Below are 25,207 nucleotides of genomic sequence, written 5' to 3' on the forward strand. Positions count from 1 at the left end.
CTAATGATCAAATTATATTTAGACAGAGTCGGAATGTACCTCAGCAGCCACCAACCAACCTGACAAACAAGAAATGTTCGATGGCAGAACACTTTCTTCGCTAGAGCTCAAGCAGAAGAAGGAAAAAAGAGAAAAGGACTCAAAGAACATCAGGAAGCGTACAAAATCTTTTCTTTGGACATAAACTAAACTTTCAAGGAAAGGTGTTGAAAGAAAACAAGTGTGCCAACAGGGTCCAGTTAATTTTATAAGGTCCCCTTTTGAATCACTTCGAATTTTGAATTTGAATGCTGAATGAAGGTCGTCGCACTCCTGCCTCATATTTTTAATTTCCCATGAAAAATCTTCACGTACTTGCAGATTTTTCGTTTCCTGGCAAACACAGTTAGTCACACAAAACCTCTTTAAGAGGACTGGACCGTTCCATGCCTGTGCTTATGAAAGGTAAACTTTTGAGTAAGCCATCAGATTACCTGGTTAGTATCGTTACTAGCTTTTCCTCATAGCAGAAGAGTAATGTAGAAGACCCACGGGGATGATATAACCGTTACAGTGTAATCTGCAAATACACTGCTCTGATATATCCCATATAGGTGAGACCAACTGCATCCCTTGGAATTACTCATACTAACTCAAATTGCAATCTTGGAAACACGACCTTGGTATCATCAATACAAATGGAAAGAACACAAGGTTCCCTCTCGAAGGCAGGCTCATCAAATCAGGAGGGATTGAGTTTCATGAGGCATATGTTTAGAATATGTCTTAGTGTGGTCGTTACAGACTATTAACTGCTTTGCTCATACCCTGGTTCTACGGCAAAAGATGAAAACTTCAGGTGTCGAACTGTAGAGCTCCTTCAACTTGAAGGCTTTTATACTGACCCAGTTAAACCTTGCACACTGAACGGCCCACCAAGTTGAAGTCAAAAGCATGCCGGGGTTAAAGCCCCCGACTTTTTACAGAAGCAAAGGTCGGATATCATACCTTAGCTATTCAGGAAAACTAAAGGATTGGTCCAACCCTTCCAAAAATTATGTTCCACAACCAAAAGGAGACCGTATCTGCAGTTAGGTGTTAGCCATCTCCACAAAAAAGTCATTCAACAGCTTCATATGTTCTTGTAAAAAGGATCCCAGTTCAGTTACCACAAGCACCTTTCGGCATTGATGTTCCCCTTAGCTGCACATAACCTTCTTGTCTGCTCACTTGGCAATCTTCTACCTTCAACCATTTGTCTAGTTTTCCTAAATCCAGTCTCCATTTGGGGATATGACATATACTTTGTCACCATATTCCTTGTGGAAGCTGCGAATTCTCTGCAGAACCACCCATTCTGCTTCATGAGGCCTCCCTTTGGCGTCCACCGCACCTGCCACTCCAAGCTTTGACCGTCACCAGCATAGGTCAGACCTGCTGCCTTCGATTTCCTGCAACAACGGACAGTAGTACATTGATGTATCAATCTATGTCTCTACCCTTCCTTTTGTTTTCAAAACAGTCGTGTGCTCTTTCAAATCCACGCGTTGCTTGCCATCTCCGTTGACCATTTAATACTGTCAAAAGCTTCAATGCAGGCTTGCAGACATCGTTGTGAAATTTGAACCCTAGAGGTGTGTGACCATCATTAATACATATGTTTCGGTACCACCAAATACGACAACAGATAATCAGAAATGTTATTTTCCAGCATTTAAAACCCCAATCTCCCTCATTTTTTGCCTGCATCCACCTCCTCACTTCATGTACAATATCTTTTTTGTGGGAATTTGGTGACACCAAACTCTGCAGTCACCCATCTCCATGTTTCTTTCACCAGACTGCACCCAATGAGAATGTGAAGGTTTGACTCCGTAATGCTGCCACACAAGACGCATCTGTTAGCAACCTGAATACCTTGCCGTTGCAGCAGCATGTCTAAGGTCGGGAGTTGGTCTTCGCAGGCAATACAAGTATACCAGCAACCCTTGGCAGGTGTCTGCCCTTTCCAAACATCCTTTCTCCACCTGTCCTTTTGATGCTGGATTGTAAATTTGGCCCAAGTCACTCCAGCTGAAAATTCATCCTTGCCATTTTCTTTCTATACCAGCTTATCCTCTGAATTACTGTCTCATTCTTTTCAGTTCAGACCTAAAGCTCTGCAAAACATCCTGAGTACCATCCACATTTATCTTCCTCACCATCTCCTTGATTGCCAGTTTTAATTGCTTCTAGATGATGGCATACTAAGCCCCTCTAACGTTGAGTGATCTCACCTGATTGTCCCATCTATCGGTCCAACATCTAACTCTCTCACCGTTACCAACTGCATATTTCCAGTTTATCCTGCATCCAGGCCCATCCCCATACAACACCTTTCCACCCCCAGCTGCATCTGAGGGTTCTTTTAACAACCCATAAACTGTGTCTATGGAGGTATTTCTTTGAATAGGTTAGCCCATAGCCCTTCATTTTGCCGAAGCTTGCAACATCAGCTAGCAAGAAGAGCTCTATTAATTAACTCAACTCTTTTGAAGCCCACTCCACCTTCTTCTTGAGGTAAGCAGATTCTGTTCCAACTAACAAGGTGCATATGTCCAACATTCTCCTCCTCATTCCATAAAAAGTACATAAAATATTGCTCAATTTTTACATAAGGTGACAGACAGCTTGAAAACCATCATCCAGTAATAAGGAACAGTCATCAACACACATCTAATTAAGCAAGATCCACCTGCGAAAGACAAGTTTTAGCTTTTTCCCACCAGCCAGTTTATTCTCTATTTTGGAGATAAGAGGCAAGCAAAGAGCCTCTGTAAGCTGGCCAACAAATAAATGGACATCAAGATATGTCGTTGGCAAGGAGCCCACCTGCCATCGAAGCAGAGAATTAAGCTATCTAGCAGAACAGCCTGAAGTCTTCTATATAAATATTTCATATTGGTCTTTGATTACATTTATACTTGTAAGTCTTTCAAAATCCTCCAAGACCATTTTAACGAAGATAATAGACCTCTTGGAAGCTTTGGCAATAAGAAAAACTGTCATCAGCCTACATGATAGAGTATTCCTCATGTCTTACCCAACAGATTCAAGGAATCTGAATTCTCTTCCGCCTGACTTCTAACTTCAATCTGCAATTAAGCACCTTCACAATTATTTATAAACAAATAAGGAGACATCCGATCTCCCTGCTGGAGACCCCTTTTCCCTCAAATTTGTCTCCCAAAATAACATTAGCTGTCACCTCATATATAACTGTTGAAACGCATTTCATTACCTTCTGGACCCACCTTGGATGAAATCTAGGAAAAGCATACTGTTCTTCAAAAAAAAATCCCAGGAGACTCTATCATAAGCTTTAGATATACAACACCCCCTCTTTTAACAAAACTCTTCTATATTGATAATCTCATTCACCCACATAATGTTGCCTTGGATTTGTCTGCCTTTACAGAAAGTAGCTTGGTTCGGCTTAAAGATCCTCCTAGTAACATCTTGCATCCTCTAAACCATCACCTTTACAATAATCTTATAAACTGTATTGCATAACGAAATGGGCCTATGGTCATTGACTTTCTTGGTGTTCTCCGTTTTGGCAACAATGCAAATCATGGTATTATTTTGGCAACAACCAGTTTTCCCTTCCTGAAGAAATCTTACACTGCAGCAGTGAGGTCCTCGCTTATAATATCCCAACAATCAAGATAGAAATAGTTGGGAAAAGGTCCACCAAGTTGATATAAAAGCATTCTATATGAATTAGAAGTATCTATAGGCGTTGAAAATCTCACGGACAAAACCACTTTCACAAGCCTATTTACCCAATACTGAAATGCTCGTAGACATTTTATGCTTTTAAAATGCCTGTCAAATACTTTCTGGTCATGAACAGGACACAGCCGAGTACCACCCCAGGTAAGCCAATTGTGCTCATTTGTTTTGCTAAACAGAAAGGCCTTGGACCAAGATGAGCTCATGTATCATTGCACCATTTTATCACCCCCATTCTGATGGTAAGATGGTCATAATGGAGATTATGTTCTGGTCAACGTTAAAAACTTCTTTTTTTCTCTAATAACGAAGGTGTTTAGAGAGAGACGTAATTCAGATCTGAGGCTTGTTCAACAGCCTTTAATCTAGATGATTAAGTTGTTCAACCAAATGTTTTATTTGATAAATCGAACAAAGTTGATACACGCGTTCAAATGAACCACAAAAGCATTTGTTTTTACGTGCAACACAGGGGTGCGCTAAAACTCGATGAGTTCCCAAGTCCAATCAATCGAGCGAGAGAGACTTTCTAATGTTCATTGGAGAGTATATCTTCCACTCTACCCCAGGACCAAATGGTGGATTCAACTTCAAATTCTCGGTAAATGAGAACGAGATGCAGAGGAAAACAAGGAAATCTCCCGTAGCAAGGGGCTGCGTAACGAATAACTGTTTTTAGAAGGGCAGATCATGCAGGGTTCTGGGATATACAAAGTGTGCGAGTAAACCAATCAATGTTGAACATTTCTCTACCGCTTTGCAAGAAAAAATTTACCTATTCCTCATCTCCACATTAAAAACCCCAAGGATACTGTTAAAACTGAGACTTTTAACACAGCTACAAGCTTGAAAGAACTCAAGGACAATTTCTTCCCAAAAACCAAGTCATCCTCCTAAAATACCCATAATGCTAAAATCACATATTAATTCCACAGGACTTCTACCCAAGGTATTCCAATTTCCAAATCGTGATACATGCTGGAGTTTAGATCCCTTTTGTTTTCAACAATTAAAGGATTCCTACACATCCAAGGTTATAGAGAAAATGAAGAGTAATATTCTGCAGACACTCATTTTACTGAAGCCAGAGAGTGAGCCAGCCAACGCTCAAGGCGGATGTTAGGAAACAAGGGCTTATTAGAAGCGCAAGAATTTCATTCTTTGACATTAATCACAATTATCTAACATCGTGCCTGTTCATGTAGAACAAAGTAGACCACCTGTTTTGCTATCTTTTGAACTGGAGACAATAAAGCAGCTCATACATATCTATTGCATAAAATAATCTAGTTTAAAATATCAGGAACTCAATAATTTCACATGTCAGAGGAAATTTTATCAAATTGCAGGGAAGAAATTTATTCTGAATTTTATCTAAAGCCTCTGGGAATCAAGTAACAAGTAAAATTTGCTCAGTCAGGAACCTAACTTCAACCACACATTTCTTATTTTAACGTAGAGATAAGTAAAAGTTTTAAAGCATAGCATTGTAAATAGTAGAACAACTTAAACCATCCAAAAATGAAAGAGAGATTGCATCGACGACTTAAACAATTTACAAGCTTCAGATTTTAGCAGCTTTATTGCAAGGTAGTCAATATGAAATCGGAAGAATGATATAGACTCCATAAAAGTCATGTCCACTTGTAAGTAAAGATCATACAAACTGTGGATTACAGCGCCATATGTCGAGTCACCTTGGATTTTTCATTCAACTTCCACTTTCAAAGTCTTACCTTTATCCATTTTATCCCATTTGATATATTGTGCTGCTGACCTTCGTAAAGGGCTCACCTTTTTATGAATCCTTCATTTCTAAACAGAGGAGAGGCCAAGGAGATTAGAAGCCATAGGCCCAATAAACACTGATTAAGCAATTACTCGGTGTTTCAAATTTGTTGTTTTGAAGGTAACAGAATTTTCAGCTGTTAGTGTCAATCTTAATTATCTCTCGACGACCCACTTTAGCAGCTATGGTCTTAGTTCGAAGTCCATACTATTTGAAGATCCACAAACAGGCTTTTCATTGCCGATATGGCACCGCTGCTGTTGCTCCTGCAGTGAATAACCATGCCCAAAATGTATGTAGTTTAGTGGCCAAGGAGGATTTTCAATAAACATATACATCCCCATGTTCACACCAATGCTGGGCAATAACATGTATGCACACTAACTAGAGGGTGATTTTTTCACCAAAATGCTGAGGCCACAAACTTTAACAGTTTTAGCTTCCATGAAAGGAAAAACTGAGGTCGTGACTGTGACAGCTTGCAGTAAAAACACCTATATTTCAAAGAAGGAAACTGCCTTTCACTGGTTCTAAATTTTTCTCATAACACACAATTTGCAATTCAAGAAGCCTGCTTAACCGGTCACTGATTTTATGGAATATAAAAATGAGGGCTGCATAACAATTTACTAAAGTAAGAGGAATAACAATTACTTCACTGTTGCAGTAGGAAACAAATTGAGACCATTAGAATGATTTCTTAGCTTTGCAAGCAAAAGGAATCCCTCTTCTCCATTCACTGCATGGAATTCTGATTCCACAATATTACAAGCGGAAGATGAATGCTAATACAGCAAATTTGACAATAAAAAAAATCTTTCTAACACGAAATTTTCAAGTTCATAATTCTGACCTTCAATGCAAGTATATAGCATTTAACCTGCTACTTCTTAATTTCTGAACATTTGACATCAAAAGCATAAGCAAAGTGTTCAATAACAATAACCAAGCGAAAAGTCATATATCAAAATTCTCGACGGATGCAAACATGAAATACCAATCTTCTGAATCTTATGCGCAATTTAAACTTTAGCATGTAAACTAAAAAAATATACTCCACAACATTTTCATGCCAGAGGGTTCCCGGTACCTCCACAATTTTGAGTGTCCCATACCAATCAGAAAACGATGCTTCCTCTACCCAATTGCGTTACCCTGACGTTGATGTCTCATTGATGAAACCATTCTTCCGACCCTCGAAGCCTGGCCTCATAAGCTTCTTTTCCCTCTTAGCAATCCGGCGCATCTTCTTCTCTCGAGCACGCTCTGCTATGTGCCCTGAACGAGTCTGCTGCTTAGCCGCCTTGTTCTTCTCTACGACTTCCATCCTCTCCTTCCACTTCTTCGCACTCTTCTGCTGCCTCCTCTTCTCCTTTTTGATACTTTGCTTCAGCAATCTCGGGTCATCGTGAACTTTGACGCCCTCAGCCCTGCTTAAGGCGGCGCTCCATGAATGCCTTTTGGAGACACGAGCGCCTTTCTCCGGATCATCCATAGCCTGCTTTAGTCTCTTCGCCCTTTCGAGTTCCTGAACCTTGGAGCCCTTTCTCTTTTTCCCCTTTTTACCGACTAGTTCGCCGGCGATCTTCACTTGACCGAACGACAACTCCCCTACCGACTCCTCGGCCTTCTTCTCAGTCGGTTTCTTCTCCACAGATCCAGCATTCATCTCCCGTTCTCCTTTCCCCAAATCCCCTCGCTTCTGGTTCTTCTGCTGGTTTTTACCCCCCTTTCCCTTCTTACCTCCGGCGGCGGGATCCCTCGTGTTGCGATTCCCTCTGAGCTCCTCTATTCTCTGGTGCAGACGTTGGCGCAACTCTTCATACGTCACGGAACCGCCGTCGTTGCGCTCGTCGTCACCGTTGGAGGTGAAGGGCAGAGGAGCGGCGTCCGAATCTCCCCCCCTTTCCCTCTCGGTGGTTGATTTCTTGTCGATGATTGACTTCTTGAGGAGTTCGAGGGTGGAGACGGAGGAGGAGGAAGGAGAGGCCTCGAGGCGCTGCCTGCGAGCCATCCTTAGGTTCTCCCTCGATTGCTTTTTGCAGGAAGCCTTGGCATCCTTGCTAAGCCCATGGAACCACACCTTGCCTGCGCCGTCGTCGTGGGGGAGGTAGAACCTGGCGGGGATGAGCTCCACCAGCCGATCGAAGAAGAGGGAGTGCTCGTGTATCAGTGCCTTGAGGTCCTTCTTATCCTCCTTCTCCTCCCTCTCCCCTTCCTTCTCCTTCTTCTTCTTCTTCTTCTTCTTCTCCAGCGCGGGCGACGGCGACGGCGACGACACCGAACCCTTCATCCTCGGCTCTTCGTTTTCCTCCTTCATATTGGGGGAGAGAGAGACTCCACGGCCGTGACATCCTTCCTCCCCATAAACCCTTTTTAGAAGCCAAACCCCAAACCTCGGGCGGTAAGAATCGGGTCGGATCTGTTTTTCAAAGTTCGGATCCGACTCAGATGTTCCCATCCATCGCTTGAAAAGAAACCAGTATTTTCCTCCAAATGTCCTTCTTTTTCAAATTTTTAGGCACTACCAATTCACCAAACTAAATTTGCGTTTAAAACAAAGTAGCTATAATGATATACATTGACCATGTTAACTAAATTTATCGGAATCTTAAAGAATTGAAAAATAAATAATATCCTAAACAAAATTTTTCTGATTTTGTTCACTAATTTAGAGTATTTTGACAGATATATACAATTATGGATTTGGCATTTCCATCTTATGTCGTCAACATGTTTCTATGTTTTATCAGATAGAAGATTTTAGTAATTTTGAAGGATGAAATTTCTTCACGTTTCACTTTTATCCTTCTAAGGAGAGGAATCTTTCATTAGATATATTTTGTTCATTTTTATTCATATATTTTGTTCATTTTTATTCATAACATATAAGTAAACACCTCAAAGGGTTTAAAGAAGTTTGTCCAACTGAAACATCGTCTATCCGTCTATCCCTAAGTAAACCGATAAACCCTAGATTCTAAAGACAAAGAGAAAGATTCATTTCAGAATGCAGTGTTCATGTTACCAAACTTTTCCTTAAGTAACCAAATTAAGGTGCCAATTAAGCTTCAAATGGCTAAGTGGGTTTTATTTTTCAAGTTAGTGAATGTAATTTTTCAAATGTTTAGTCTCATATTTAAGATTGTAAGGAATCTTTAAGGGTTTATAAAAGGCGTCATGGTTCTTAGCTTTTTCGATGTTAGAGCTGAAACTGTTAGGAGGCAGGTTGGGATTCGCCGAACCAAGGGCCCGAGCTCATGAATAGGTTGGGTTGTTATAGTGGTATCAGAACAGTTTCAACACTCTGACTAAAGGTCCCACACGCGCGCCCAACAAAATCTTCTTACCACAAGAGATAAACCAACACCTAATAGACATCTCAATCTATTGACATATTAAAATTGGGATTTAATTTTGTATCTTTCTACTTCCGAATTCAAGAATTGATAACTCCATGCCCACATGACCAATACCTGATCATACATTCCCTCTCATATCCAATTGTTTGAGTTTTGGCAAGTATGATAGTATGACATTAATTTAATGAAAACACTATTTCCATATGTTTGTCTATCAAATATTACACATGTTAATGTATGTGAAGTACATTTTTTTAATAGAAAACAACTTTCACATCATATAATTGTAATCAAATGTAAGTAACTTAAGATTTTGAACAGTTCACGCTGTGCCACCATTCAGAACCAGAAATTTCATAATTTAATATCCAGTAACAGCTCTGCTCCTTATCTAAACTCCAATATCGTTACCATGATCAAATTAAGGAAGAGTTGTTGTTACTGCCTGTAAATTGGTGGTTCTGATTTTACTTCTTCCTCTTCACCAAGGCTTTACACCCTTCCGCAAACCGGAGCAGCTCCGCTGCTACAAATCAATACAAACTGTACTTATCAATTATTTGAAAAGTTATGTGTGTGTACATGGAAGCGTTCATCTGGCACTACCATCGATCAAGACCTACATTTTGATCGTCTTCCCTTACCAGATCTTCCTACTACTAGTTCATTACCCACACAAATCCTTCCTTCTAATTCGCTTCCGGATGCAGCGCGGTTCTTAGCTGCACCCGCCATTAGCGAAGCCGATCCTGGAGTTAGAGACGTCATAGACAACCGTCGTCTTCTGCTGCTGGCGGTTGCCGATAATCGCCACCCCTTCGCTCATGGAGGTTCCGGCGAAGGCCAAGCACGACTGGCCGTCCCCCACGTCCATCAGCACGTTCCACGCCTCCAGCTTCAGCTCCGAACCGCCCTCGAAGTGCATCACCACCTCCGGCACCGCCACGTCCTTGGCCTTGGCCTGCAGGCATGTGTCCAGCAAAGAGAAAGCTTGGGCCTTCGGGTAGCCGGCGGTCTGCTTCACAAACGCATCTCTCAGCGCCGCATACACGGTGTCCGGCAAGCGCGTGATGACGGTACCCGAATCGATCAGCGTAGGCTGGCGCGTATACTCCGCCGTAGATACCGGCAGCGACTCCCCGGCGACGCTTATACCGGTCAGTTGTAGGAAATACAGAGACTGATCTCTGGAGCTGGAGCGCATGGGAGTGAATTGATACGCAGACTGGTCATCCACACCCGCACCGAAGGAGAGCGTGCCGGTAGAGGAAGGCGTAGGAAGGCAGTACGAGAACACGTTGCCGTATTTTGAGCCGAGCTGCGCAAACAGTGAGTACTTGTCGCGGCTGAGGCCGATAATTCCGGCAGTCTGCCCGAAGAGGCCCTGATTCAGCTGGCCGCAGCCGTATAAGAAGCCGGGCAGCGACTCAGAACCGACGGAGAGCGTATCTCTACTGACGAAGCCGATGGAAAGCGACCGGTCGCCGTAGCTGGCCTCGTATTCGCACTTGTTTTGGGAGGAGCAGCCGGAAGGGTTGAGCGTAGCTTCTTGGAGGCCGGTGCACGCGTCGTCACCGCAAGATACGGATGCGTAGGTAGAGGAAGAGGAGGGGTCGTAGACGGGACCCGCTTGAGCGTGACAGTACTGTGTGCAAGGCTGGCACTGGAGCCACGTGAAGGTGCTGCCGGTGTCGGCGATCATGACGTAGTCCTTCGCAGGGGTGCCCAGGCCGACGCCCACCACGAAGTTGCCGGTGCCCACCTTGCCGCCGGACTCGACCGGCACGCCGAAGGCGTCCGGCTGGGGGAAGCTGCGCGTCCCGCTCAGTCTGGAGAGGAGGTACCGGACACGGGCTTCGTCCTGCCTGACGGTGTCCTCGAACCTCACCGGCGGGTAGTTCACCGGCGAACATGGCCCGTTCACGTGGTGCAGAGGGAGGCGGATGCCGGTGCCGTTGGAGGAACGTCCGCGGCCTGCAAAATGAAAATTTTCACGGTCCTACTCGTCTGTAACTAGCCAGAAGGGAGAAAAGCGTAGGAATCCAACTGTATAGTGAAAGAATAAGATTTCTCCTTTTTCTTTTCAAGGGAAGCCTCTCGGTCGCCGGTTAAATTTTAGCTCATCTTCTAACATCAAACCTATCAATTCTAATCTCCTTCGTCCTTCTCGTCATCCACCGTTAGATTAAGGCTGATTTCACCGTATTGTAAGAATTATTTGATTGAGAACAAAGATATTGTCAATTCTAATCTCTTTTGTCCTTATCGGTATCCACTGCTAGATTAACGCTGATTTCACTTTATTGGAAGAATTATTTGATTGAGAATAGAAAGATAAAAAGATCATTCAGAGAAAATGATTTACGAAGAAAAGTTTTTTTTACCCGGAGAAACAATTTAACTGCGCCGACGGCACCACTTTGAATGAAGAGAGAGAAAGAGGAAGGATGGGTAACATGCAAACTGAAAAGTTTGGAGGGTGACACCCTTTTCTTTCTAACTCAATTTTGTAAAAACTAATATGAGAATTGACACCCAAATATTGCAAAAACAGTACCACCCAAACACCCCTTATTTTCCTTTCACTCCTTAAGCAAGCAAAGTCACTAATATGAGAATAAGTACAAGAAGGAATGTCTTAATATGATAACAATAGTAGTAAATAAAAAAAGAATAACATAATAACATCCAGAAAAAGTAATCATAGACCCATAAAAATAATTGAGCTTGGACTTGGACTTGACCTCTACCATACAAATATGATATATAGAGTTTTGTATCTCTTCACGGATATAACTAAGAATGAAAAAGATGAAATCGTTCGGTCGGTGTGTCCTTCCAAACCCCTGTTGGTAGAAAAGGCCAATAATAATGGAGAGAAATAAGGAAAATAAGAACCAATCTGCACCTTTAATCTTATACTATATCAATATTCCTCGGTGCCAATCAGGATAAGACTCCAAAACTTAGAAGAGAAAGAAAAAAATGAACACTTGATCCATGTATTAAGGGGTTGGGCTAAAGTAGGTGGATATATAAAAGAAAACTACCAAACAAAAAGAAATAAATGAAAACCATTCAATAAAGAAGGCTTTTGAGAAGGGCGGGAATATGACAATATGTGGTGGGAGAAAGGCACAGCACATGCCAACAATTAGTGCTGTGGTTGCAGAAACCCTGTGAACAATGGCAAGAGCTAGCTAAAAAGTAGTACGATCTCCCTCTCCTTCCCTTTCTCTGTCTCTCTTTCTCTCTCTCTCAACCCCACCAGCCATTGGATTGAGAGAGAAAAGGCCATGGATGGTTCAAGCTGGTGCAGTGCCAGTGACGCCCATGATAGAAAGAAAGAACAGTGGATGCGTCTTCACAAGAGAGACAGGAGATGGGGGCTCGCAGTAGACAGCAACTAACTGTCAAAGATTGCCTCAGAAAACAAAAACAGGAGGATGGAATTCGGTGGGTCACCTTAGGTGCTTGAAAATTGTATAATCGATCATAAATCTATAGTTAATTTACTGAATCACGCATTCTATAACAAAAGGGACAGTACCCTTCAGAGAGGACTTTGTTCTTCTCCTCCAAACTTGAACCTGAGTTCATTCGAAAAGGACCATACATGATCTCAATTGCATAAAACGCACACAGGGGAGTGTGTGTGTGTGTGTGTGAGAGAGAGAGAGAGAGAGAGAGTCACCTTGGGCAGCAGACAAGCAGAGATCCTTGGGGTAATCTCTGAGAGGGGAGGCTGTTGTGAGCAGAAGAAAGAAGACAGACAAGAAGGTGAAACCCATTGTGGAGCCTCCACAGAGATTCAGTCTCTGAGTCTCAGTTGTTTCCTGTATATATAGCCAAGTATGGAGAAAGCCGCTGTCCCGAAAGGGGGAGAGAGAGTGTGTGAGTGAATTTGCAGAACAGTGGTTAGATGGAGGACTGCTGATGTATTAAGTAAATTATTGAAAGGCAGAGAGGGGCCGTTATTATCACCTCCTTGGTGGGTGACAACGATGGGATAATTAAATCAGAGGAAAAGAGAAAAAAATTCTCCAGAATTCACGGCCACGGTCACTAGTCTCGGGCAAATTTTACGGCAGTACATCAGGCGAGGAACAGTCAAGAAATGCTCCTCCTGTTCTCTTACAAGCGGTCGCGTCACTCGCGTGACTTCTCCAAGTAAAAAGTTTCCATTTTATGCACGCATTATTCGCATGGTCCACCCTTAATTATGGATGCGTCACCTGTCTGGTTAATTACCACCAATTCGTTGCAATTACTGTGCAGTGAATTGGACAAACTTTATAAAGTTACATTCGAAAGATTCAATTCTGTAGGTCTTTTTCTTTTTAATTCAATCCTTTCAGATGTGATCTCTAGTACGGATGAATTTACTCTCAGGCGGCCGGGTTCATAACTAAAACTTTTTGCAAAGGTTAAAAGTTCAACGATTTTGGATTCCTGAAAATTCGTAAGTTGATCTGCAATCTTACCCAATATACATATCATTATTAATAATCTGGAGAGAGATTAACGGTTTGTGGTAGTTTCTCTAGTGCACCACCATCCTACGATTCTTCAAAGATCGCAAAAAATTCTGCTTGTAATCGATCGACAACAAAGCTCATCCGTTTCGCGAGATTCATGTCGTTTCTGACGGTTCCACAGATTTCCGGACATGCCTTTTGAAGATGAACCTAACTAGCCGACTAGCCAGGCTGATTTCCGGCATGCCCGCTAATTTTAAACGGCCGGGCCTGCATGCCTTCACGGCCGGCCAAGACAAATTATATACCAAGTTGCAAAGTTATTCACGTTCATGAGATTTTGAAAATTTAGCTTTGGAGATGTAAGATTTTTTTAGTTCTAACAAAACTCTGAAATCCTTCGTTCGAACACTCATGGATCACATTATCAATTTGTAATTGAATATTGGGAAAAACCAAGTTGATCTGACTCCAGTCAATGCATTAAAAATCTTATAAAGATCCATACTTTTCAAATCTACAGTTTACCAGAACCATGAATTTAAAGCAGGCATCATGCAAAACCAAACCCTCAGATCTAATCTAGAATAGTCGAATGCAGCAAAACATCAGATAAATAGTAGGAACTGGACTGCGGAATTCATCTTCACCCTCGCAGCATGAATCTGATTTGGTAGCGAGTAAATCTGCAAAGTAAGGATCAAATTTGCCTGCTGGTAACTGCGAGCAACAGGAGGCAGTCAATTTCACAGCCTTAAATGCCACTCTGTGGTCTGTAAAACTCTCACCACCAAGGTATTAACACCGCAAGCTACATCTCAACTACTTCGAGGAAATGGGCATGCAGACTATGGTATCATTCATAACCCCATTGCCATCTATTTTTTGTGACCTTCCCATTCATGGCCTCACAGAAAATGTCGGATAGTTTATTTTCACACGAGATTTTCGAAAATGTAGTTATATTTACAAGAAAGAACAAGCAAAACGAAAATATCGAGAAAAATCTTGCCGATATTTTGAATATCTCATCATTTCTTTCAATTACTATTCTTTTATGATTTTTCAATTTGTATTAGTTTCTCATTTCTTTTCCTTTTTTTCTACTTGTTAGTATTTTTATGTTGTCAAGATTTTTCTTGAAATTTTTCTTCAATAAGTCTACTTCGCCAAAAATTACGGAAGAAAAACCTTGTTGATATTTTTCCAAGAACAATATTTGTGACAATGGACTTTTATCTTAGGAATGAACGGTCGCCATTTAGAGCAATGAAGCTGCAAGTTGTAGGTGGGGTACAGAAATTGATTTTAGTTCTATTAAGATATGCTCTCCTTATCATGCAGTTGCTGCCAAAGCTAAGAGATTCAGAAACGCAAGCAACAACTTATTCCAGTCGGCGGTGCATGAATCATGATCTGTTCAGTAAAAACTATGCGCATTTTCTCAGGAGGGGAAAGGTCCCTATAGTTTTGTAGCAAATGATCCTTATTATGAAACCAATGCTGATTACTAGAACATAAGAAGAAGAAGGTAAAAAAAAAAAAAAAAACTAGTTGCCCAAAAGGATTTTTATGAAAAAAGAGAAAATTTGTTTTACTCAATCAGCAACACAACGTTAGCATGAACACTGTCAGTTTATATAAAACCCTAAGCTACGGATATAATACATTAATCAGTCCAGAGATTTAGACTCCCCAACTTCTTTTTTCATGTCATTAGTAGACAGCAGCGCTATGATCCAATTCGGCCAATTTGTCCTACTCCATTGATTTTTCTGTAACATATTTTTCAATTTTCCTTATTTTATGAAAGCGGAATCTATTAATTAAAAGCTAATTTTGAGAATTTAGAGCTTTGGAACATATTCATGAAATACTCACATGATGTTCTTAACTCTGTCTGCTGATACTGTTGTTTGAAGGTGATGGTGGTGATATTTTATAAAGCCCACACGCCAGTCTTTCTGTAAACATGGGGCAAAGGAGTAAGACACGATAAATATTGTCAAGAAGGTGGTTAAAACCAGAAGACCCATCTGCAATCGCCATTAATTACAAGTAGTTGAAAGCTTGAGAATGACATAAAACAAGAAGGAAAACCCACTGATTCTCTTTCTTCCATGATCACAATTGGTGTGGCCTAAACTTTGAAAAGGAATCACCTTTTGGCCTACACCTTCAACAATTAGTCCACATCCTCTTCCACAATTCATCGCCGCCATATTCAATTATTGAGGACAACTTGCACTTGCTCCGTTCGCCCAATGACGAAGCAGATCCATGAAAGAGGGACTTCTTTTGGCCTCCCTCTCTCTCTCTCTCTCTCTCTCTCTCGCTCTCTCTCTATCTATATATATATATATATGCTAGTGGGTATTGGACTGGGTGCTATTCTCTTGTTAGCTTTCAGGGTATTAAAGTTAAGATTCCTGTGGTTTTCAGGGTTTGACTCTGCCCCAATCTGCCCAAGTTTCATATTTAGAAACAAAATTTTACAGTTCCTTGCAGATATGGTCTACCTATTTGGTTTGATAAGATTCAAATCCTGAACTACCACAAACATATATATATATACACCAAGAATGATGGCTTGCAATAACCAAATATCTGATTTTATCAAACAAACTATAGGAATCTGCATCTACAATACTACAATGTGGATTCTGGCCAGAAAACCTTTCACATTAATCCTAAGGGGGCATTTAATTACTCTGTGTCTTGAACTTGAGGGTATAATGATGAGGACCACCTTAAATCTGTAGTTCTCAAACCGTTGATTTGAGAACTGTAGTTTTAAGATCGTCGTTAGTGAATCCATCAATCTCAACTAAGAGAAGAGAAGAGTTTAACTTGTCTTGAAACTTCAAGATACAAAGTTTACATTTATATTTGTATCTACCAAGGAAAGGATCTATTAGAACTCAAAGGGTTTGAAATTCTAGAATCTGAGATTCTACAATCTCATACCACAATGCGCCCTAAGTCATATTCAATGCGACGAGATCGGGTAATCTCAGGAGACACGCTACAGCAATGATTTGAAATTTCACAGCCTTCAGTTTAACTTAATCTACCATCCGCACAATAAGAAAACAAAGAAGTGCATCAAAAGTTTTTTGGTTTGGCATGGTGTCGACATCTGGTGGCTGGACATCAACGCATGGCAATTCCTGCTTGATTCTTTCACGAAAAAGATTGCAGATTGCATGATGGGAATCTCTCCTTTCCTTCAGTCAACACTTATCTTTATCAGAGAGCTACCATGGAGCTAGAGTGGGCATCTGCGCAACCCAGCTTGTGTAAACCTTTATAAAAGTTTTATTATCATGTGTTGGTGTAACACCCCAGATATTTAGTCCCGTATCGAAGATTGTGAGGGATCTTCAAGGGCTTATAAAGGGAGGCTTTAATGAGATGATTGTCCTGGTTCCTAGCTTTTTTAGGATTGGAACCGAAATTGCTAGGGGGCGGGTTGGGATCCGTCGAACCAGGGGCCCGAGCCCGGGAGTGGGTCGGGTTGTTATAATGGTATCAGAGCAGTTTCAACACTCGGACCTAGGGTCCCACACGCGCGGACGCGTGTGCCTTAAGGGGGGTGGATTGTAACACCCCAGATATTTAGTCCCGTATCGAAGATTGTGAGGGATCTTCAAGGGCTTATAAAGGGAGGCTTTAATGAGATGATTGTCCTGGTTCCTAGCTTTTTTAAGATTGGAACCGAAATTGCTAGGGGGCTCCGTCGAACCAAGGGCCCGAGCCCGGGAGTGGGTCGGGTTGTTTCTCAACTAAGAGAAGAGAAGAGTTTAACTTGTCTTGAAACTTCAAGATACAAAGTTTACATTTATATTTGTATCTACCAAGGAAAGGATCTATTAGAACTCAAAGGGTTTGAAATTCTAGAATCTGAGATTCTACAATCTCATACCACAATGCGCCCTAAGTCATATTCAATGCGACGAGATCGGGTAATCTCAGGAGACACGCTACAGCAATGATTTGAAATTTCACAGCCTTCAGTTTAACTTAATCTACCATCCGCACAATAAGAAAACAAAGAAGTGCATCAAAAGTTTTTTGGTTTGGCATGGTGTCGACATCTGGTGGCTGGACATCAACGCATGGCAATTCCTGCTTGATTCTTTCACGAAAAAGATTGCAGATTGCATGATGGGAATCTCTCCTTTCCTTCAGTCAACACTTATCTTTATCAGAGAGCTACCATGGAGCTAGAGTGGGCATCTGCGCAACCCAGCTTGTGTAAACCTTTATAAAAGTTTTATTATCATGTGTTGGTGTAACACCCCAGATATTTAGTCCCGTATCGAAGATTGTGAGGGATCTTCAAGGGCTTATAAAGGGAGGCTTTAATGAGATGATTGTCCTGGTTCCTAGCTTTTTTAGGATTGGAACCGAAATTGCTAGGGGGCGGGTTGGGATCCGTCGAACCAGGGGCCCGAGCCCGGGAGTGGGTCGGGTTGTTATAATGGTATCAGAGCAGTTTCAACACTCGGACCTAGGGTCCCACACGCGCGGACGCGTGTGCCTTAAGGGGGGTGGATTGTAACACCCCAGATATTTAGTCCCGTATCGAAGATTGTGAGGGATCTTCAAGGGCTTATAAAGGGAGGCTTTAATGAGATGATTGTCCTGGTTCCTAGCTTTTTTAAGATTGGAACCGAAATTGCTAGGGGGCTCCGTCGAACCAAGGGCCCGAGCCCGGGAGTGGGTCGGGTTGTTTCTCAACTAAGAGAAGAGAAGAGTTTAACTTGTCTTGAAACTTCAAGATACAAAGTTTACATTTATATTTGTATCTACCAAGGAAAGGATCTATTAGAACTCAAAGGGTTTGAAATTCTAGAATCTGAGATTCTACAATCTCATACCACAATGCGCCCTAAGTCATATTCAATGCGACGAGATCGGGTAATCTCAGGAGACACGCTACAGCAATGATTTGAAATTTCACAGCCTTCAGTTTAACTTAATCTACCATCCGCACAATAAGAAAACAAAGAAGTGCATCAAAAGTTTTTTGGTTTGGCATGGTGTCGACATCTGGTGGCTGGACATCAACGCATGGCAATTCCTGCTTGATTCTTTCACGAAAAAGATTGCAGATTGCATGATGGGAATCTCTCCTTTCCTTCAGTCAACACTTATCTTTATCAGAGAGCTACCATGGAGCTAGAGTGGGCATCTGCGCAACCCAGCTTGTGTAAACCTTTATAAAAGTTTTATTATCATGTGTTGGTGTAACACCCCAGATATTTAGTCCCGTATCGAAGATTGTGAGGGATCTTCAAGGGCTTATAAAGGGAGGCTTTAATGAGATGATTGTCCTGGTTCCTAGCTTTTTTAGGATTGGAACCGAAATTGCTAGGGGGCGGGTTGGGATCCGTCGAACCAGGGGCCCGAGCCCGGGAGTGGGTCGGGTTGTTATAATGGTATCAGAGCAGTTTCAACACTCGGACCTAGGGTCCCACACGCGCGGACGCGTGTGCCTTAAGGGGGGTGGATTGTAACACCCCAGATATTTAGTCCCGTATCGAAGATTGTGAGGGATCTTCAAGGGCTTATAAAGGGAGGCTTTAATGAGATGATTGTCCTGGTTCCTAGCTTTTTTAAGATTGGAACCGAAATTGCTAGGGGGCTCCGTCGAACCAAGGGCCCGAGCCCGGGAGTGGGTCGGGTTGTTTCTCAACTAAGAGAAGAGAAGAGTTTAACTTGTCTTGAAACTTCAAGATACAAAGTTTACATTTATATTTGTATCTACCAAGGAAAGGATCTATTAGAACTCAAAGGGTTTGAAATTCTAGAATCTGAGATTCTACAATCTCATACCACAATGCGCCCTAAGTCATATTCAATGCGACGAGATCGGGTAATCTCAGGAGACACGCTACAGCAATGATTTGAAATTTCACAGCCTTCAGTTTAACTTAATCTACCATCCGCACAATAAGAAAACAAAGAAGTGCATCAAAAGTTTTTTGGTTTGGCATGGTGTCGACATCTGGTGGCTGGACATCAACGCATGGCAATTCCTGCTTGATTCTTTCACGAAAAAGATTGCAGATTGCATGATGGGAATCTCTCCTTTCCTTCAGTCAACACTTATCTTTATCAGAGAGCTACCATGGAGCTAGAGTGGGCATCTGCGCAACCCAGCTTGTGTAAACCTTTATAAAAGTTTTATTATCATGTGTTGGTGTAACACCCCAGATATTTAGTCCCGTATCGAAGATTGTGAGGGATCTTCAAGGGCTTATAAAGGGAGGCTTTAATGAGATGATTGTCCTGGTTCCTAGCTTTTTTAGGATTGGAACCGAAATTGCTAGGGGGCGGGTTGGGATCCGTCGAACCAGGGGCCCGAGCCCGGGAGTGGGTCGGGTTGTTATAATGGTATCAGAGCAGTTTCAACACTCGGACCTAGGGTCCCACACGCGCGGACGCGTGTGCCTTAAGGGGGGTGGATTGTAACACCCCAGATATTTAGTCCCGTATCGAAGATTGTGAGGGATCTTCAAGGGCTTATAAAGGGAGGCTTTAATGAGATGATTGTCCTGGTTCCTAGCTTTTTTAAGATTGGAACCGAAATTGCTAGGGGGCTCCGTCGAACCAAGGGCCCGAGCCCGGGAGTGGGTCGGGTTGTTTCTCAACTAAGAGAAGAGAAGAGTTTAACTTGTCTTGAAACTTCAAGATACAAAGTTTACATTTATATTTGTATCTACCAAGGAAAGGATCTATTAGAACTCAAAGGGTTTGAAATTCTAGAATCTGAGATTCTACAATCTCATACCACAATGCGCCCTAAGTCATATTCAATGCGACGAGATCGGGTAATCTCAGGAGACACGCTACAGCAATGATTTGAAATTTCACAGCCTTCAGTTTAACTTAATCTACCATCCGCACAATAAGAAAACAAAGAAGTGCATCAAAAGTTTTTTGGTTTGGCATGGTGTCGACATCTGGTGGCTGGACATCAACGCATGGCAATTCCTGCTTGATTCTTTCACGAAAAAGATTGCAGATTGCATGATGGGAATCTCTCCTTTCCTTCAGTCAACACTTATCTTTATCAGAGAGCTACCATGGAGCTAGAGTGGGCATCTGCGCAACCCAGCTTGTGTAAACCTTTATAAAAGTTTTATTATCATGTGTTGGTGTAACACCCCAGATATTTAGTCCCGTATCGAAGATTGTGAGGGATCTTCAAGGGCTTATAAAGGGAGGCTTTAATGAGATGATTGTCCTGGTTCCTAGCTTTTTTAGGATTGGAACCGAAATTGCTAGGGGGCGGGTTGGGATCCGTCGAACCAGGGGCCCGAGCCCGGGAGTGGGTCGGGTTGTTATAATGGTATCAGAGCAGTTTCAACACTCGGACCTAGGGTCCCACACGCGCGGACGCGTGTGCCTTAAGGGGGGTGGATTGTAACACCCCAGATATTTAGTCCCGTATCGAAGATTGTGAGGGATCTTCAAGGGCTTATAAAGGGAGGCTTTAATGAGATGATTGTCCTGGTTCCTAGCTTTTTTAAGATTGGAACCGAAATTGCTAGGGGGCTCCGTCGAACCAAGGGCCCGAGCCCGGGAGTGGGTCGGGTTGTTTCTCAACTAAGAGAAGAGAAGAGTTTAACTTGTCTTGAAACTTCAAGATACAAAGTTTACATTTATATTTGTATCTACCAAGGAAAGGATCTATTAGAACTCAAAGGGTTTGAAATTCTAGAATCTGAGATTCTACAATCTCATACCACAATGCGCCCTAAGTCATATTCAATGCGACGAGATCGGGTAATCTCAGGAGACACGCTACAGCAATGATTTGAAATTTCACAGCCTTCAGTTTAACTTAATCTACCATCCGCACAATAAGAAAACAAAGAAGTGCATCAAAAGTTTTTTGGTTTGGCATGGTGTCGACATCTGGTGGCTGGACATCAACGCATGGCAATTCCTGCTTGATTCTTTCACGAAAAAGATTGCAGATTGCATGATGGGAATCTCTCCTTTCCTTCAGTCAACACTTATCTTTATCAGAGAGCTACCATGGAGCTAGAGTGGGCATCTGCGCAACCCAGCTTGTGTAAACCTTTATAAAAGTTTTATTATCATGTGTTGGACTAAGCCTAACCATATGGGGTGCTCACACCAGACCCCAGGCTGATGCCCTGTAACTCTATATGCACCCAATCAATGACAATAGTAAAATGGATCGGTGCCACCTAGCTAAAACTTTCTAGCTCTGCAGCTGACCATCACCATGGATAACAACAAAGATAAACAAAGAGATTCATGCCATCCACATTCATGACTTTGGTTACGTATATATCCTATTATTTTGCTGTTTTATTCAAACACTCAATTTTTTTTATTGTTGAAGAAGAGTATTTCTTCCTACAGTGTGGCTGATAGCCAAAAAAACCCCACCCTTCCTTCTATTACCTTAAAATACCATGTCCGCTTTCGGTGCTTGATTTAATTATTTAATTAATATTTTGGCAGGCTCCATGCTAGGGCTCCACAATGAGTCGAGCTAACTCGTGGTCGACTTGAGCTCAAATCATTATGCCTATGTCTAAATTTATACTCAAAATGTTAAGCAAGTCGAGTTCGAGTTGCAAGTACTCGACTCATTTAAACTTAGCGCAGCTCGACTACATAAAACTAGTTCACCGAGTCATAGAAACCGGTTTGCCGACTATATGAAACCGGTTTATTTGGATGTAGAATATGTGCATTCTTTGTTTAGAGTTTTTGTTAGATGGTCGCTCGTAATTGAATTAGTTAAAAGAAACCAGTTAAACAAGTTAACGAGTTAAAAGAAATGAGAAATGTTAAGTTAATATAAACAAGTTAAGCAAGTCAAGCTCGACCTCAACACTGTATCATTGAGCTCAAGCCTATGCCATGGAGCCCAAACTTTTTTAGTTGAGTCACTCAAACTTGAGCAGCTCGAGCTTGACTCGACTCGCATACCGCCCTAGGACTCCATGGTGAAGAAGCTATATGGAGCAGAGTTGATCATGCAACATACGACCTATCATTATGGAGGTAAGCAGACTGATGATAATCCTTTTTACCATATTGCCTAGACTTTCTGTGTAGAAAACGTTGCTTCACAAATGACAAACTTAGCGAACACAACCACACACAAATTGCACACAAAAAATGCCGACTAAGAACACTCGAGTAGGATGCTCCTATACCAGCAACATCTGCCCAAAAGAAGTGTAACAAAGCTGGTAAACACAGCAATTGTTAGGCAAGATCTCAAGCCAGAATTCTGATAAAGTAAGTTGGTTTCAGCTTAGTATGTTCCTAGACTCATGGAAAGTAAGATCTGTCGGTTCAGTGAAAAATGCAGCTAAGATGCAGAGATAATTGGATGGTTTGTTGGGGAAGGCTTATTCAATGTAGAAATAACATCCATTAGTAGAGTACTGTGGCAACCCGACCTATCGTGTTGTTTTGATTTACAGTTGTAGCAAATTGGTGTTCTAGATTGGGAAAGTACTCACTTTAACCTTTGCTCATGGCAGAGATATGCTGATTGGAGCCCTTCCAAAAACTGTATATAAGCACATAAGTTTGCATATTTGTGCTTCCTATCAACTAAAAAATTACATATTGTTTGTCTTTCTGGCTCCACCACCGTGATGTAAAGAACTGCCTCCATAAAGATTAAAATAATGGTGACAAAACCTTATGTAGTCAGGTGGGGGCTGGGAAACTTCTTGTTGGATCCATAAATAGTCAAGGAGGAATCCAAGAAGCCACAATAATGAGCCGCCGATGCAGTTGCTTAAGATGGTTAGATTTCTAAGTACAGATGTTTGGGCAAACACGAAACAGACGGAAGCACTCTAATTGTTGACAGTTCATATGTTTGAGTGACTGAGAAAGAGGTCTGAGACAAATTGTCTGAGTCATACACTCCTCATTTAAACAGTGTGCCTTGAGACACCCACCATGGGATACACACGAGCCGAGTCGAGCCCAAGCTTAGTCAGCTCGAGCTCGACTCGGCTCAAAAAACTCAAAACTCAAGCTCCGCTCAAACTTCGAGTCGAGCTCCTTACAGCAAGTTCGAGCTTGACTCGACTACACAAAATCGAGCTCGAACTCAACTCGTTTAGTCCATTTAATTCGTTTAGTGTTAACTCATGTAAGCATTAACTGGTTTAACTTGTACAAGCTTTCATTCATGTAACATGTAAAAATTTGTTTTACCCTAAAAGTTAAAACCGGTGAACCCATTTTGGCAATATTATATAGAGTACCTGTGTGAGTCGAGTCGAGTATAAATGAATTGAGTTCCTGAAACTCAAACTCGACTCGTTTATCGTTTCAAATATATTTGTAAGCTCGAACTTAGCTCGTTTATAAATGAGTCGAGCATGAGCTAAGTTTTTTCGAGTGAGTTCGAGTCGAGCCCGAGTTGGCTCGGCTCGTTGTGCAGACCCACCATTATCCTTTGTCTATGCATGGTCTCTCGAAAATTTTGGATTCACCATTGAAAGTGTAACAGAAGAAACAAGGGTGTAGACAAGTGGGGGTTGTGTGGGGCGTATGTTATACGGAGCTAATTGTTTTAAAGCTTAAATTAATGGTTGAACTTGATTAAATCTGAGTCCAATTATATAGGAGAGTCCCATGAAAGCTGAGACACTGTTTCATAGCCAATTGAAAATTTGTTAACTATATGTTTAGTGAACCATAGAAAAATGCTTCTCGCTCTGCCACCAAGAAAAAAGGGTGAAATGGTCATGAGGTGGGGCACTGATGCCCCTCTCGGCAGATATTATTGGACGGACTGAATGTCCACAGTTTACCTCAAAACTATGTAACTGGAATGTTTTTGCGTTCAAACATGGAAAACAAAATTCTTCTGACACCCAGTCCATTTTCACTAAAAAATAACGTGGAATTTGTCGCATCCTGCACTCCTGCTCCCCCCATGCATAACCGGATGCCTGGAACGGACTCTCGTGATGTTTGCAAGATGAATCAAGTACCCCTTGAATGAACAGAAAATCATACGAGGAACTTATGCCAGCAGCATTCGTCTCCCATAGACATCAATGATGAGACTCTCCGAGGGAAAAATAAAATATGCTAAAGCAGAAGGGGAATTTAGACTCGGGAACTGCAGGGAAGATAAATACTTCCCGGATAAAATTTCACCCATCTCTGAGGGATCTCCACCAACCCCAATTGAACACGCGGAAACCTCAAACTTAAGATCTGTCCGACTGAGAAACCTTCATGACTAATATCTACAGGGAAGTAAAACATACACGCCGGCAACCAAGTCTGTGTCTCCAACTACTTGACCTAACTGTAGCATTCATTGACAGAACAAATTAACTAATTAACTGGTCGGAGCTCCAAGGACGTGAGGGTGGCGGCCTTAGTGTTGCACCCATTCACATGGGTGGATACAAGGTTTGGCACAATGGGTATGCCAGGTGCATACTTCAAAACAGAGGATCACCAAAAACAGATGATCACCAATGTACAAGTTGAAGCCTACCATGGGAAGCACCCAAAGGCACCTAAAGCAAAGAATCTCCACTTTGTATGGCAGGAGCATACTTCAAATAGATTATCACCAATGTACAAGTAGAAGCCTACCATGGAAAGCACCCCAATACACCTAAAGCAAACTCTGCCTAAGAAAACAAGAGGTTGGATAAAACCTTAGTGATGGATCAATCTCACTCAGAAGAACAGCAGCTCCTCAAGGGGTCATTTGGTTATAATGGAACAGTAACATACCCTCCAATGTATCTTTGCTTGAAAAAAAAAGGTTTATAAAA

The 25,207-nt window shown here is 41.9% G+C and overlaps 2 protein-coding genes across 2 annotated transcripts; both read right to left on the reverse strand.

Moving 5' to 3' along the window:
* Positions 1-5,349: 5,349 nt before the first annotated feature.
* LOC116251613 (uncharacterized) lies at positions 5,350-7,904 on the reverse strand. The gene is made up of 2 exons (XM_031625979.2): positions 6,633-7,904; positions 5,350-5,808 (listed from the first exon to the last, which is right to left on the reverse strand). Exon 1 carries the CDS (start codon positions 7,860-7,862, stop codon positions 6,693-6,695), a length of 1,170 nt encoding a protein of 389 aa, XP_031481839.1. The 5' UTR covers positions 7,863-7,904; the 3' UTR covers positions 5,350-5,808; positions 6,633-6,692.
* Positions 7,905-9,437: 1,533 nt separating this feature from the next.
* On the reverse strand, positions 9,438-12,813 carry LOC116250973 (aspartyl protease family protein At5g10770-like). The gene is made up of 2 exons (XM_031624998.2): positions 12,599-12,813; positions 9,438-10,878 (listed from the first exon to the last, which is right to left on the reverse strand). The coding sequence occupies exons 1-2, from the start codon at positions 12,693-12,695 to the stop codon at positions 9,623-9,625; spliced, it is 1,353 nt and encodes a 450-aa protein (XP_031480858.1). The 5' UTR covers positions 12,696-12,813; the 3' UTR covers positions 9,438-9,622.
* Positions 12,814-25,207: the final 12,394 nt, after the last annotated feature.

This window comes from Nymphaea colorata, chromosome 3 (assembly GCF_008831285.2).
Source record: "Nymphaea colorata isolate Beijing-Zhang1983 chromosome 3, ASM883128v2, whole genome shotgun sequence".
Classification (NCBI taxonomy): Eukaryota; Viridiplantae; Streptophyta; class Magnoliopsida; order Nymphaeales; family Nymphaeaceae; genus Nymphaea; species Nymphaea colorata.